Source organism: Denticeps clupeoides, chromosome 7 (assembly GCF_900700375.1).
Source record: "Denticeps clupeoides chromosome 7, fDenClu1.1, whole genome shotgun sequence".
NCBI classification, from domain to species: domain Eukaryota; kingdom Metazoa; phylum Chordata; class Actinopteri; order Clupeiformes; family Denticipitidae; genus Denticeps; species Denticeps clupeoides.
Genome location: NC_041713.1, coordinates 3,890,078 through 3,904,636, shown reverse-complemented (window position 1 = coordinate 3,904,636; position 14,559 = coordinate 3,890,078). Strand labels below are relative to the sequence as shown.

General features: G+C 41.3%; 8 gene segments (V, D, J or C); all 8 read right to left on the bottom strand.

Annotated features, from left to right (window-relative positions):
* Positions 1-84: 84 nt before the first annotated feature.
* On the bottom strand, positions 85-519 carry LOC114794305 (immunoglobulin heavy variable 3-53-like). The segment is given in 2 exon segments: positions 85-404; positions 477-519. Coding segments are annotated over 2 exon segments (363 nt in total).
* Positions 520-847: 328 nt separating this feature from the next.
* Positions 848-1,325, bottom strand: LOC114793764 (Ig heavy chain V region-like). The segment is given in 2 exon segments: positions 848-1,167; positions 1,269-1,325. Coding segments are annotated over 2 exon segments (357 nt in total).
* A 1,135-nt stretch (positions 1,326-2,460) lies between these two features.
* LOC114793763 (immunoglobulin heavy variable 2-26-like) lies at positions 2,461-3,012 on the bottom strand. The segment is given in 2 exon segments: positions 2,461-2,876; positions 2,962-3,012. Coding segments are annotated over 2 exon segments (453 nt in total).
* Positions 3,011-5,363, bottom strand: LOC114794303 (immunoglobulin heavy variable 4-61-like). The segment is given in 3 exon segments: positions 3,011-3,187; positions 4,891-5,219; positions 5,304-5,363. Coding segments are annotated over 3 exon segments (477 nt in total).
* A 461-nt stretch (positions 5,364-5,824) lies between these two features.
* LOC114794304 (immunoglobulin heavy variable 3-53-like) lies at positions 5,825-6,263 on the bottom strand. The segment is given in 2 exon segments: positions 5,825-6,144; positions 6,221-6,263. Coding segments are annotated over 2 exon segments (363 nt in total).
* A 328-nt stretch (positions 6,264-6,591) lies between these two features.
* Positions 6,592-7,058, bottom strand: LOC114793762 (Ig heavy chain V region-like). The segment is given in 2 exon segments: positions 6,592-6,911; positions 7,013-7,058. Coding segments are annotated over 2 exon segments (357 nt in total).
* Positions 7,059-9,098: 2,040 nt separating this feature from the next.
* On the bottom strand, positions 9,099-9,556 carry LOC114793761 (Ig heavy chain V region-like). The segment is given in 2 exon segments: positions 9,099-9,418; positions 9,520-9,556. Coding segments are annotated over 2 exon segments (357 nt in total).
* An 823-nt stretch (positions 9,557-10,379) lies between these two features.
* On the bottom strand, positions 10,380-10,942 carry LOC114793760 (immunoglobulin heavy variable 4-59-like). The segment is given in 2 exon segments: positions 10,380-10,795; positions 10,880-10,942. Coding segments are annotated over 2 exon segments (459 nt in total).
* Between the last annotated feature and the right edge of the window lie 3,617 nt (positions 10,943-14,559).

The following is a 14,559-nucleotide window of genomic DNA, read 5'->3' as shown; positions in this document are numbered from 1 at the left end:
ATTAGTACAATATTTATTTGGGTTTTTTTAAATATCTTCATATGCAACATGCTGAGTTTTTGTTCAGGCTGCTGCTTGTTTTTATCACTGTGGGTATCGAGCACAGTAATAAACAGCGGAGTCTTCAGTCTGGAGACGGTTCCCATGTAGAGTTAATGTGTTGCTGGACTTGACTTGGCTGATGCTGAACCTGTTATTCAGTTTACTGTTGTAAGCTGTGCCGTCACCAGAGCATATTCTTCCAACCCATTCCAGACTTTTCCCTGCCTGCTGTCGTATCCAGTCTGTACAACAGCAGCCATCAGACAGTGAATATCCAGACACCTTACAGGAGAGGCTCAGTGTATCTCCAGGCTGTTTCATCACAGAGGTCGGTTGTGTGAGTTCAACGTTACATTCCACATCTGGAAAAAAGAAATATTCTTTTAAAATACAGAATCATAAAGGACTTCCCTGCTCCCACAACCAGAACTCACAGCGAGCAGCTGATAACAGCAGCAGCAGAAATGTGGGGAACATGGTTTGAGCTGAAGATGTCCTCAGATGACTGGACACCATTTGTTCAGGGATTATCTATACAATGAGCCGCCTTTATTTTGCATATGCAAATTTGCTAGTAGTTAAAACTCTTTTCCTTGTTCCTTTAAACAAATCAGAGCAACTTAATGGACCAAAGTCATTGTGTTCTGAACCCAAATTTAAAATCTTTATTTTTCTGTATAATTGGACTCATATAAAGTATTAATATTTTCTTGCTTAATGCTTATTCAAGACGTTATGAGCTTTTTCTCTCGCCAGGTGCTCAGTTCCCTCTTTCTCTGTGAGGGTTTTTGTACATCTGGTCATATTATTTTCCACACAGTGTGTCTCTAGCGCAGTAATACACGGCAGTGTCCTCAGACTTCAGCTGGTTCATATTCAGGTAGAAATTACTGCTGTCCTTGGATGCTGTGAATCGGCCTTGAACTGCTGCTGCTGAGCTCCTGCTACTATCAGAATAATAATAAATAATCCATTCAAGCCCTTTTCCAGGAGCTTGACGGATCCAGTGCATCCTCGTTCCACTCAGAGAAAAGCCACTGCAGGCACAGGTCAACTTGTGACTTCCACCTGGAGACACGACCACTGGCTGCTGGGACTGTGTGAGGACAACCTGACCGTCCACACCTACAAACAGAGACAAGAGCGTCAGTGGAGTGTCAATTCAGCCGCCTCTGTTGTAAACCTGACTGATGTGATGATGCTTGTTGGTTCTGTGTTCAGCTCACAGGATGCCAGCAGCAGCAGCAGGAACACAGAGAACATGATTTGTGTTGAAATCGAGACGCTGGTCGCCGCTCTTCTCTCACCTCTCTGATTCACTCGCGTCTTATACTGGACACAAGAAGGCCGGTATTAAGGATGGGAGGGGAGAGGTCAGATTTATTTGCATAGAGACGCTGCATGGAGGAACCTGCGTTCACACTTTTCTCTTTATAACAACCTGCTGGAACAGTGGAGCCTGAACGTTGTCTTCAGGACACACATGTCCACGTCTTTTACAACAACATTTATTTCTTATATAGCCCAAAATCACATACAGTATGTCTCAATGGGCTTTGACAGGCCCTACAGTTGACACACCCCACACTTGACCCTTCTGCACACAAGGAAAAACTCCACACAAAAAACACTCTAGGAGAGAGAAACAAAGAAAGGAAGAAACCTTGGGAAGGAGTGATACAGAGAGGGACCCCCTTCCAGGGTAGAGTAAGCCTGCAAATGGTGTCAGTGCAGGGTTGGATATGATATAATAATAAGTCCTGCGGTTGTAGGGTTGGAGAAGTCCAGGATGTATTCAGTGACATGGTCTAGATTACGTGTCCAAACTCACCTGGAATTTACTTTACATGTTGTGCTTCATAAAAAAATCTGCTGTCTTGGGCATTTACAAAAAATTACACATAGAAAGTCTACAGAGACAGAAATATTTTATTTCTGAAGCCAAAATGCACCGCTGGACTTTATAAACACAGAATTTACTGAATTTACAGAGTTACTTAATATCAAAGTGAAGTGATTGTCACATGTGATACACAGCAGCACAGCACATGGTGCACACAGTGAAATGTGTCCTCTGCATTTAACCCATCACCCTGAGTGAGCAGTGGGCAGCCATGACAGGCGCCATGGGAGCAGTGTGTGGGGACGGTGCTTTGCTCAGTGGCACCTCAATGGCACCTTGACGGATTGGAATTCAATCCGGCAACCTTCTGGTTATGGGGCCACTTCCTTAACCGCTAGGCCACCACTGCCCCACTGTAATTCAGCAGTATTAAGATATTCGATTTTTTCTAACTTAAATTTTACTATTTCATAATTATAAAGCCTTTATCAAATATTTCCATTTTTTTTAAAAGGTCATTTGTGATATAAAACATTTTGGTGCATGGTTTCTGGTCCCCAACTGTATGTAAACAATTAAAGTATTAAAGTATTTTCCAGGAACCTGATATGAATTGTGAACATGATCTGTGTGGTGTTTTTTGTTCGAGTTTCTGCTGCTTTGTGTGACTGTGGGTATCGAGCGCAGTAATAAACAGCCGAGTCTTCAGTCTGCAGACGGTTCCCAGTCAGAGTCACTGTGTTACTAGACGTGTCTCTGGAGACCGAGAACTTGTTTTTTAGAGACTCTTTAGCATCTTTGTTCCCATCATAGTAGATGTTATTTATCCACTCCAGGGCTTTTCCTGCTGGTTGCCTGATCCAGCCTGTTCCAAGGTAGCTGCTGCTGTCTGTAATCGATGCTCCAGTCACCGTACAGGTAATACTTACAGTCTCTCCTGGCTTTATAACCAACCAGCTCGACTGTTTGTGCTCAATGTCACATTCCACCCCTGTAAAAGAAATTATGATTCATTATTAAATATGAAGAGAACAAATATCTGTGCATTTGTTGAAAAAAAGGAAATAAAATCTCACAGGACACGGCGAGCAGCAGGAGAGCAGCAGGGAACATGGTTTGGGCTGAAACTGGAGATCAGGAGCTTCTGAGGGGTCAGAGCCACTGGGCCTTTTATTGGGAGGGAGGGAGGATTTGCATTCATTCATCTACTGAAGCAGCAGCAGCTGTAGAAGATCTTCTAGAGACCAGTTTCACAAGTGACATCACAGCGCCACCATGTGCTGCTGCAGGAAATGGCAGCATCTGTACCAGCAGGTAGAGACGAAAGACTTTTTTTCTGTTTTTAGGATCTCTGCAGCCAGACAATAATAGTTTTAACATGTGAATTGATTTTAAACAGATGATTTAACACTAGAACTCCCAGGTTTTTCTGACCCCCTCAGTCGTACCAGAGACCAGAGACCAAATGGCCCCTTGATTTGAAACTAAGGACTCAATCACCGACAATTGGTTCCCATTCATTTGTAAATTGATGGCCCATTGGAAGGTGTCACTCCCCATCCCCCCATTACATGAAAAACCCATTACCTGTGAGGCCTGGCACATTTGCTTTTTTTTACTCAGAATAGCTGAAATCGAAGGCATGCCAAACCTCTGAGTATGACATGGAAGGCTTCACAAAAGTCTGCCATATCTATACAAAATATCCCACACACCGACTGACCTGTAAATATGATAGACTCACTTTCACAAAATATTTGGAAACACAAGTCTGTTTTATTTATTAAAAAAGATCGACATTTTCAAACTCCTGCAGCATTTGCAGACCCAGTGACAATTGTCCCTGCAATTGGTGCAAGTGAGTTTGTAACACTTTGCACAGGTAAACCTGCTGCGATTTCTGGTGCAGTTCTCTTGTACCTGGCACTGAGTTGTCCATACAAGTCCTGGCACAGCAGCAGCCTTCATATCTGTCAACATTGCCTTTTGCTGCACAAGGCGGCAATGGAGTTCCTTGGCTAGAAGACTCAAAAAGAATCTTCTTTTGCTTTCCCACCCTGTACAGAACGTAGGAATTTGCCACCACCAAGTCCAGCATGTTTTAAAATACAGCTACTGACAAACACCTCGGGACTCTCACCAGAAGAAAAAAACTAGATAAATCTAGTGCTAAAGTACTTCACGCATGGCTGTGGTATGGTTACGGGTACAAACAAGCCGCAAAGATGCCAAGAGATTACACTGCAGCCGAGGCTTTGGCTCTGCTGCAAAACATGGACTCCTGTGACTTGGATGGTGGGGAAGTATCCATTCACTTGCAAGAGAGTTCGGACTCTGACATGTGTTCAGGTGATGAGATGTGTCCCGGGTTAGAGAGTAGAAGTCCTCCTCCGAAGAAAGGTCGGCTGCAGACACAGACCACACAGAAAGACTCCAAGTATGAGACGGCAAAAGATGGCGCAGTGTGGGTTGAAGAAGTAGGGAGGACGCTCCTTCACAGTCAATTAGAAACATATACATGTGATGGAGAGCCAACAGAAGAACTGTCAAAAATCACTTGTTTTTGATGAGTTGGGACATCCTTCACACCATAAGAAAATGTACAGTTGAGCATGGCCGCAAGATTGAAGCAGATTGGGACATGTCTGTCAATGAACTGTTGGCATTCAAATTGCCAAATTTGCAGAACAAAGGCAACCGTTCACACATGATTAAGGATATTAGGTAAAAACAACCGGGCCAAATAGCCCCTCTCTGGTAGAGCTAGGGGGATAGGGCCAAATCTCTGGGAGTTCTAGTGTTAAGAGGCAGAATTATATTTTCTGGGGTACAATTACCTTTTAAATTATTTATCTATTTTCAGATCTGGTGTTATTAACCCCGGAAAAATACAGAGAAAATGTATCAGCTGTATAGTTATTAGTACAATATTTATTTCGTTTTTTTTTAAATGTCTTCATATGCAACATGCTGAGTTTTTTGTTCAGACTGCTGCTTGTTTTTACCACTGTGGGTCTCAATCGAGCGCAGTAATAAACAGCGGCGTCTTCAGTCTGCAGACGGTTCCCAGTCAGAGTCACTGTGTTACTAGACGTGTCTCTGGAGACCGAGAACTTGTTTTTTAGAGAATCTTTATGATTTGTGCTGCCATCATAGTAGATGTGATTTATCCACTCCAGGGCTTTTCCTGCTGGTTGTCTGATCCAGCCTGTTCCAAGGTAGCTGCTGCTGTCTGTAATCGATGCTCCAGTCACCGTACAGGTAATACTCACAGTCTCTCCTGGCTTTATAACCAACCAGCTCGACTGTTTGTGCTCAATGTCACATTCCACCCCTGTAAAAGAAATTAGGATTCATTATTAAATATGAAGAGAACAAATATCTGTACATTTGTTTAAAAAAGGAAATAAAATCTCACAGGACACGGCGAGCAGCAGCAGCAGGAGAGCAGCAGGGAACATGGTTTGGGCTGAAACTGGAGATCAGGTGCTTCTGAGGGGTCAGAGCCACTGGGCCTTTTATTGGGAGAGAGGGAGGATTTGCATTCGTTCATCTACTGAAGCAGCAGCGGCTGTAGAAGATCTGCTAGAGACCAGTTTCACAAGTTACATTACAGCGCCACCAAGTGTAACTGCAGGAAATGGCAGCATCTGTACCATTTATTTCTGTTTTTAGGATCCCTGCAGCAAGACAATAATAGTTTTAACATGTGGATTGATTTTAAATAGATGATTGAACAGGCAGGATTTATATATTCTGGGGTACAGTTACATTTTTAATTATTTATCTATTTTCAGATCTGGTGTTATTAACCCCGGAAAAATACAGAGACAATTTATCAGCTGTATAGTTATTAGTACAATATTTATTTGGGTTTTTTTTTTAAATGTCTTCATATGCAACATGCTGAGTTTTTGTTCAGGCTGCTGCTTGTTTTTATCACCGTGGCTCTCGAGCGCAGTAATACACAGCGGAGTCTTCAGTCTGGAGACGGTTCCCATGTAGAGTTAATGTGTTGCTGGACTTGACTTGGCTGATGCTGAACCTGTTATTCAGTTTACTGTTGTAAGCTGTGCCGTCACCAGAGCATATTCTTCCAACCCATTCCAGACTTTTCCCTGCCTGCTGTCGTATCCAGTCTGTACAACAGCAGCCATCAGACAGTGAATATCCAGACACCTTACAGGAGAGGCTCAGTGTATCTCCAGGCTGTTTCATCACAGAGGTCGGTTGTGTGAGTTCAACGTTACATTCCACATCTGGAAAAAAGAAATATTCAGAATATATATATACAGAATCATAAAGGACTTCCCTGCTCCCACAACCAGAACTCACAGCGAGCAGCTGATAACAGCAGCAGCAGAAATGTGGGGAACATGGTTTGTGCTGGAGATGTCCTCAGATGACTGGACACCATTTGTTCAGGGATTATCTATACAATGAGCCGCCTTTATTTTGCATATGCAAATTTGCTAGTAGTTAAAACTCTTTTCCTTGTTCCTTTAAACAAATCAGAGCAACTTAATGGACCAAAGCCATTGTGTTCTGAACCCAAATTTAAAATCTTTATTTTTCTGTATAATTGGACTCATATAAAGTATTAATGTTTTCTTGCTTAATGCTTATTCAAGACGTTATGAGCTTTTTCTCTCGCCAGGTGCTCAGTTTCCTCTTTCTCTGTGAGGGTTTTTGTACGTCTGGTCATATTATTTTCCACACAGTGTGTCTCCAGCGCAGTAATACACGGCAGTGTCCTCAGACTTCAGCTGGTTCATATTCAGGTAGAAATTACTGCTGTCCTTGGATGCTGTGAATCGGCCTTGAACTGCTGCTGCTGAGCTACTGCTTGTATCAGAATAATAATAAATAATCCATTCAAGCCCTTTTCCAGGAGCTTGACGGATCCAGTGCATCCTCGTTCCACTCAGAGAAAAGCCACTGCAGGCACAGGTCAACTTGTGACTTCCACCTGGAGACACGACCACTGGCTGCTGGGACTGTGTGAGGACAACCTGACCGTCCACACCTACAAACAGAGACAAGAGCATCAGTGGAGTGTCAATTCAGCCGCCTCTGTTGTAAACCTGACTGATGTGATGATGCTTGTTGGTTCTGTGTTCAGCTCACAGGATGCCAGCAGCAGCAGCAGGAACACAGAGAACATGATTTGTGTTGAATCCGAGACGCTGGTCGCCGCTCTTCTCTCACCTCTCTGATTCACTCGCGTCTTATACTGGACACAAGAAGGCCGGTATTAAAGATGGGAGGGGAGAGATCAGATTTATTTGCATAGAGACGCTGCATGGAGGAACCTGCGTTCACATTTTTTTCTTTATAACAATCTGCTGGAACAGTGGAGCCTGAACGTTGTCTTCAGGACACACATGTCCACGTCTTTTACCTCCAAACTCACCTGGAATTTACTTTACATGTTGTGCTTCATAAAAAAATCTGCTGTCTTGGGCATTTACAAAAAATTACACATAGAAAGTCTACAGAGACAGAAATATTTTATTTCTGAAGCCAAAATGCACCGATGGACTTTATAAACACAGAATTTACTGAATTTACAGAGTTACTTATTATCAAAGTGAAGTGATTGTCACATGTGATACACAGCAGCACAGCACATGGTGCACACAGTGAAATGTGTCCTCTGCATTTAACCCATCACCCTGAGTGAGCAGTGGGCAGCCATGAGAGGCGCCCGGGGAGCAGTGTGTGGGGACGGTGCTTTGCTCAGTGGCACCTTGACGGGACTTTTTTATTTCTGTTTTTAGGATCCCTGCATCAAGACAATAATAGTTTGAATCTGTGGATTAATCTCAAACCCTTAATTAAAGAGGCAGGATACATTTTTTTTGGGGTATATTTACCTTTTTAATTATTTATCTATTTTCAGATCTGGTGTAATTAACCCCGGAAAATACAGAGAAAATTAATCAGCTGTATAGTTATTAGTACAATATTTATTTGTTTTTTTTTTTAAATGTCTTCATATGCAACATGCTGAGTTTTTGTTCAGGCTGCTGCTTGTTTTTACCACTGTGGGTCTCAATCGAGCGCAGTAATACACAGCGGCGTCTTCAGTCTGGAGACGGTTCCCATGTAGAGTTAATGTGTTGCTGGACTTGACTTGGCTGATGCTGAACCTGTTATTCAGTTTACTGTTGTAAGCTGTGCTGTCATCATAGCATATTATTCCAACCCATTCCAGACTTTTCCCTGCCTGCTGTCGTATCCAGCCTGTACAACAGCAGCCATCAGACAGTGAATATCCAGACTCCTTACAGGAGAGGCTCAGTGTATCTCCAGGCTGCTTCATCACAGAGGTCGGTTGTGTGAGTTCAACGTTACATTCCACATCTGGAAAAAAGAAATATTCTTTTAAAATACAGAATCATAAAGGACTTCCCTGCTCCCAGAACCAGAACTCACAGCGAGCAGCTGATAACAGCAGCAGCAGAAATGTGGGGAACATGGTTTGAGCTGAAGATCTCCTCAGATGACACCAGAAGTTCACTCTCCAGTTATATAAGGAGGCGCCTTCATTTAGCTCATGCAAATCAGTCAGTTGGCAGCGTGCGCATTAATTTCTGGTTGTGTTTCATGTCTCTTTTTTCATTTATAGGTAAGAAAAAATAATTTACATCCGTGATACAGAATGCATTTGCTCTGAACCTTCCATGTCTTCATACTCACTCAATACAAATGAAAATATGGAGTGATGTCCAAATATACCTTATTAATTTTCAACTGAAAATCCAGTTTAAGAAATGTTTTGATATTTCACACACATTCATTCATTTTCCCAGACTGAAAAAACAATAAATGTGAATCCAAACATTTTATTGGCAATTATTTAATGTTTCTGTGCTGCATTTGTGAAACGTGAAAATTCTGTAATTTGTTCTAAAAAAAACAATCAAAATAATTGTAAACACACAGAAGAAATTTCTCGATGACAGGTCAGGATCTGCCTCCACTGACCAACATTTGAAATGTGTCGTCGAAAGTATATTTGGAGTCGGATTTTACAATAAAGGATAGAGATATATAACATTAATTGAATTAACATTTTATTCTTTAAAAAACAGGAAGTTTTTTTAGATTTTGGTCTTGATATTTAATTTATTGTGATTTATGAGCTTTTTCTCTCGCCAGGTGCTCAGTTTCCTCTTTCTCTGTGAGGGTTTTTGTACGTCTGGTCATATTATTTTCCACACAGTGTGTCTCTAGCGCAGTAATACACGGCAGTGTCCTCAGTCTTCAGCCGGTTCATATTCAGGTAGAAATTACTGCTGTCCTTGGATGCTGTGAATCGGCCTTGAACTGCTGCTGCTGAGCTCCTGCTACTATCAGAATAATAATAAATAATCCATTCAAGCCCTTTTCCAGGAGCTTGACGGATCCAGTACATGTACGTTCCACTCAGAGAAAAACCACTGCAGGCACAGGTCAACTTGTGACTTCCACCTGGAGACACGACCACTGGCTGCTGGGACTGTGTGAGGACAACCTGACCGTCCACACCTACAAACAGAGACAAGAGCATCAGTGGAGTGTCAATTCAGCCGCCTCTGTTGTAAACCTGACTGATGTGATGATGCTTGTTGGTTCTGTGTTCAGCTCACAGGATGCCAGCAGCAGCAGCAGGAACACAGAGAACATGATTTGTGTTGAATCCGAGACGCTGGTCGCCGCTCTTCTCTCACCTCTCTGATTCACTCGCGTCTTATACTGGACACAAGAAGGCCGGTATTAAGGATGGGAGGGGAGAGGTCAGATTTATTTGCATAGAACGCTGCATGGATGAATTTGCGTTCACACTTTTCTCTTTATAACAACCTGCTGGAACAGTGGAGCCTGAACGTTGTCTTCAGGACACACATGTCCACGTCTTTTACCTCCAAACTCACCTGGAATTTACTTTACATGTTGTGCTTCATAAAAAAATCTGCTGTCTTAGGCATTTACAAAAAATTACACATAGAAAGTCTACGGAGACAAAAATATTTTATTTCTAAGCCCAAAATGTACCGCTGGACTTTATAAACACAGAATTTACTGAATTTACAGAGTTACTTATTATCAAAGTGAAGTGATTGTCACATGTGATACACAGCAGCACAGCACATGGTGCACACAGTGAAATGTGTCCTCTGCATTTAACCCATCACCCTGAGTGAGCAGTGGGCAGCCATGAGAGGCGCCCGGGGAGCAGTGTGTGGGGACGGTGCTTTGCTCAGTGGCACCTCAGTGGCACCTTGACGGATTGGAATTCAATCCGGCAACCTTCTGGTTATGGGGCCACTTCCTTAACCGCTAGGCCACCACTGCCCCACTGTAATTCAGCAGTATTAAGATATTAGATTTTTTCTAACTTAAATTTTACTATTTCATAATTATAAGGCCTTTATCAAATATTTCCATTTTTTTTGTGATATAAAACATTTCGGTGCATGGTTTCTGGTCCCCATCTGTATGTAAATAGTTAAAGTATTAAAGTATTTTCCAGGAACCTGATATGAATTGTGATCATGATCTGTGTGGTGTTTTTTGTTCGAGTTTCTGCTGCTTTGTGTGACTGTGGGTATCGAGCGCAGTAATAAACAGCCGAGTCTTCAGTCTGCAGACGGTTCCCAGTCAGAGTCACTGTGTTACTAGACGTGTCTCTGGAGACCGAGAACTTGTTTTTTAGAGACTCTTTAGCATCTTTGTTCCCATCATAGTAGATGTTATTTATCCACTCCAGGGCTTTTCCTGTTGGTTGTCTGATCCAGCCTGTTCCATAGTAGCTGCTGCTGTCTGTAATCGATGCTCCAGTCACCGTACAGGTAATACTCACAGTCTCTCCTGGCTTTATAACCAACCAGCTCGACTGTTTGTGCTCAATGCCACATTCCACCCCTGTAAAAGAAATTAGGATTCATTATTAAATATGAAGAGAACAAATATCTGTACATTTGTTTAAAAAAAGGAATAAAATTTCACAGGGCACGGCGAGCAGCAGCAGCAGGAGAGCAGCAGGGAACATGGTTTGGGCTGAAACTGGAGATCAGGAGCTTCTGAGGGGTCAGAGCCACTGGGCCTTTTATTGGGACGAAGGGAGGGAGGGAGGATTTGCATTCGTTCATCTATTGAAATCAAAACCATCACCCTGATTTGTTTTACTGAACACACAGTTGGGGTCCAAGTGAAGTTTATTCAGTTTATGTTCAGCAGACAAGTCAAATAAATTTGAAACAGGTGGAGAGTGGAGGCCTGCTGTAACGTCCAAGTTCAACATCTAGTGGTGAATGTTGAATTGTCATACCACAAATATGTACAAATATTCAGGAAATGTTCTACATTTGTGTCCAAATGTCCATGACATTTATAAAATTTACCCTAGATGTTCATTAGTTGCTCGTCTGGTTATGTGATGTCATTCATGCTCTTTAAATAGAAAGCCTAAGTGCATGATGCGGTGCCAAGGGGTTTGTAATGATCTCTTCTCACTATCTTACTTAATGTAAACTATAATAAATTCTACCTCTGTAAAATGCACTGAGGGCAAAACATTTATTGATCTTGATTAATGTCAATTTATGTTTTTTTTTAAATCATTGCTTTGTGAAGGGCGAGCTGGCCAGCGTGCTGCTGCTGAGTTTTTGGGGAACATGGTTTGTGCTGAAGATCTCCTCAGATGACTGGACACAATACATTCCAGATCTTTTTATAAAGCAACCAGAACTTCATTTTTGCATACGGAGTATTTAGCCAATGGAACAAGAGTTGTGAATTATTTCATAGCACCAGCATGGCACAACTTCTGTTTTATCAGGCTGTCAACTTAACCTCAAAAGTACCTCGATTGATTCTTAAACAATCTCTGAAAAATGTTCAAAATATTTTTTTTATATTATTTTAAAAACATGGATTTTTGTCAGGTTTATACCCATTCTGACATTTATTAACACTGATAAGAAAGACAAAAGAGAATTAAGTGCTTTTATTCACGAGGAGAGCAGCCAGAGACGTGCATTACAACATGCCTCCAACAGCTCTGCCATCTCTGGTGCCTCCTTCCTTTTTATTCATGTTGGGGGGTCCCTAGTTACACAAAGTCTGCAGTTTTCTAAGGGAGGGGGAAACTCATGTGACTGCAGCTTTCAACATAGATTCACAACAATCTTCTTGCATGTATATCTGCTTCTCTGAGTGTGACTCCAAACAATGTGAGGTCACGCTATCTGATCAGCGCTCTCAAAGTCCGGCTGTGTACTGTCTTTTCAGCAGTTTGCAGACTCCCTCTTATCAAGGTGTTGCCTCGTGAACCTTCTGTTCTGCAAAACATCCTCGCACAAGCATACTTAAAGTCCATGATTAGTTCATTGGAATAGTATATGCATGATAACCATTTATGTACATAAATGGTTATCATTTTTTCAGTTTTTCCCGCTGTGAAACTGATTTGTTTTTAAAAAGCAATTTCAGAAACTGGTTCATGCTTTAATTTCCTTTCCCACATGTACTTAACACACCTCAGGTCCTGCTAAATGTTTCATGTGGTGTTCTCTTCAAGACTGAATTAAGGGAGCAGGTCAACAAAAAAAAATGCACATTGATTATATTTCTTGGTCATTCCAGGTTTTTCAGATAACAGGATACAGCACTTTGATGTGAGCCAGTGAGTTGTACAAAATCTAAATTTTTTTACATATGAATTTTTTTCCATCCAATTTGATTCATGTTCACATTACTCACTAACATTTTTTACCGTTGCTATGATAGGTAGTTGCTATGGTAGGTAGTAGCCTATTGGGTAAGACACTCGCCTGTGAACCAGGAGACCCAGGTTCAAATCCCACTTACTGTTGTGTCCCTGAGCAAGACATTTAACCTTGAGTTGCTCCAGGGAGACTGTCCCTGTAACTACTTATTGTAAGTCGCTCTGGATAAGGGCGTCTCATAAATGCTGTAAATGTAAATGTTCACAATTCTCTTCCACATCTTATGAAATACATTTTACATTGTGCCGTGATTGTTGTATGGGGAAGTGTGGTTTTTGAACGTCCCTCCCTCCCATCTGCACCACTGTGTCTGCGGGCGCAGTAATAAACTGCAGTGTCCCCGGCCTCCAAGCGGCTGATGTCTAAAAACAGCACGTTGCTGCTGTCTCTGGAGATGGTGAAGCGGCCCTTGAAGGAGCTTCCATAGTCAGTGCCTCCTCCGCTCCATATGATCCCGATCCACTGCAGGGCTTGTGCTGGCGCCTGACGGATCCAGGATGTTCCGTAGTCTGTGAGGGCATAACCAGAGACCTGGCAGGATATTTTCACGGAGTCGCCGGGAGACTTGATTTGAGCAGCAGAAGAGGTCAAAGTAATGCTGTACAAATCTGGTTTAGATAAAAAAAATGAATTGGAGAAATATATATTTTAAAATATATTTAAATATATAAAATATTTAATGCCACATTATCACCTATGGACTTTATAATACATTTCTATCCACTCACATGGAAGATTGCTCAGAAGCATCAAAATAGTCAGACTCATGTTGCTTCTTCCAGTCGTACAGCACCACAGTGTTGGTCTGTGACCTCATGCGGATACTGAGGGAAGCCAATTAAAGCCACAGTAATACTCATTTGCATTTCACAGTCATGCAAATGCTGCTGAATGAGAGTCAAAATAAATATAATAATAATTACTATTATCTTTGCCCATATGCAACAGCAAGCCTATCAATAGAAATATGTACATTTTGTAAAGAAAATATAACGATATACATAATCCACTGGAAATTTTAAACGCATCATATCACACATACAGGACAACTCTTGAGCAACGATAAAAGGACACAAGCAGTTTTTGACTAAGGTGCTTCTTCCTTATGCATTGATAATGCTAATTGGATATTTAATGTGATTTGTAAAATCAGAACTAATGGAGTTCAGTGTGCACAAATATCAATTTTAAACATTAAAAATATATAAATTCATAACGATAAATTATACATTTAAATAATAAATAAAATATAAAATAAAATTATTAATATTAAATATAATAAATTAATAAAGGTTAGACAATATGACATCAAGGTCACCTTCATAAAACAATGATCATCAAATTCCTACTTACTTACATTCTACTTTTGATCGAATAACAGATATTTAAGCAATATAAATTTCCCAACATGTATCTAGACACTGTGGGCGTTGACCATGTATTAAAATTCTGAGTTTTTTTTTTTTTTTTAAATCACACTGTGGCTGTTGTGCACAGAAATACATGGCTGTGTCCCACTGAATCAGTCCAGACAGACACATGGACGACATGCTCTTAGAATTGTCCTTGGTGATTTGTATTCGACCCACCACGCTTTAGGCGCACTGACTGGTCACCGCGTGGAACTGCAGAAGAACAGAGAGTCCGGTCTTCATCATGAGGTTTCTGTTGTGGACTGAGAGGCAGCAGAGCCATATGAGTACTAAATTTGTCATGGAAAAAAATGGACGAGACTATATGCTTCCATATACACTCAGAGATGATTGGGCATTTGGAAATGCAATTATTTAGTTCATTTAGAGAATTTAATTTTTTTATTTATTATAATTACATCCATCCTACATTTGAAATGAAGCGATTGTAAGATTATGTAAGATTACAAACTGTTTACATAAATAT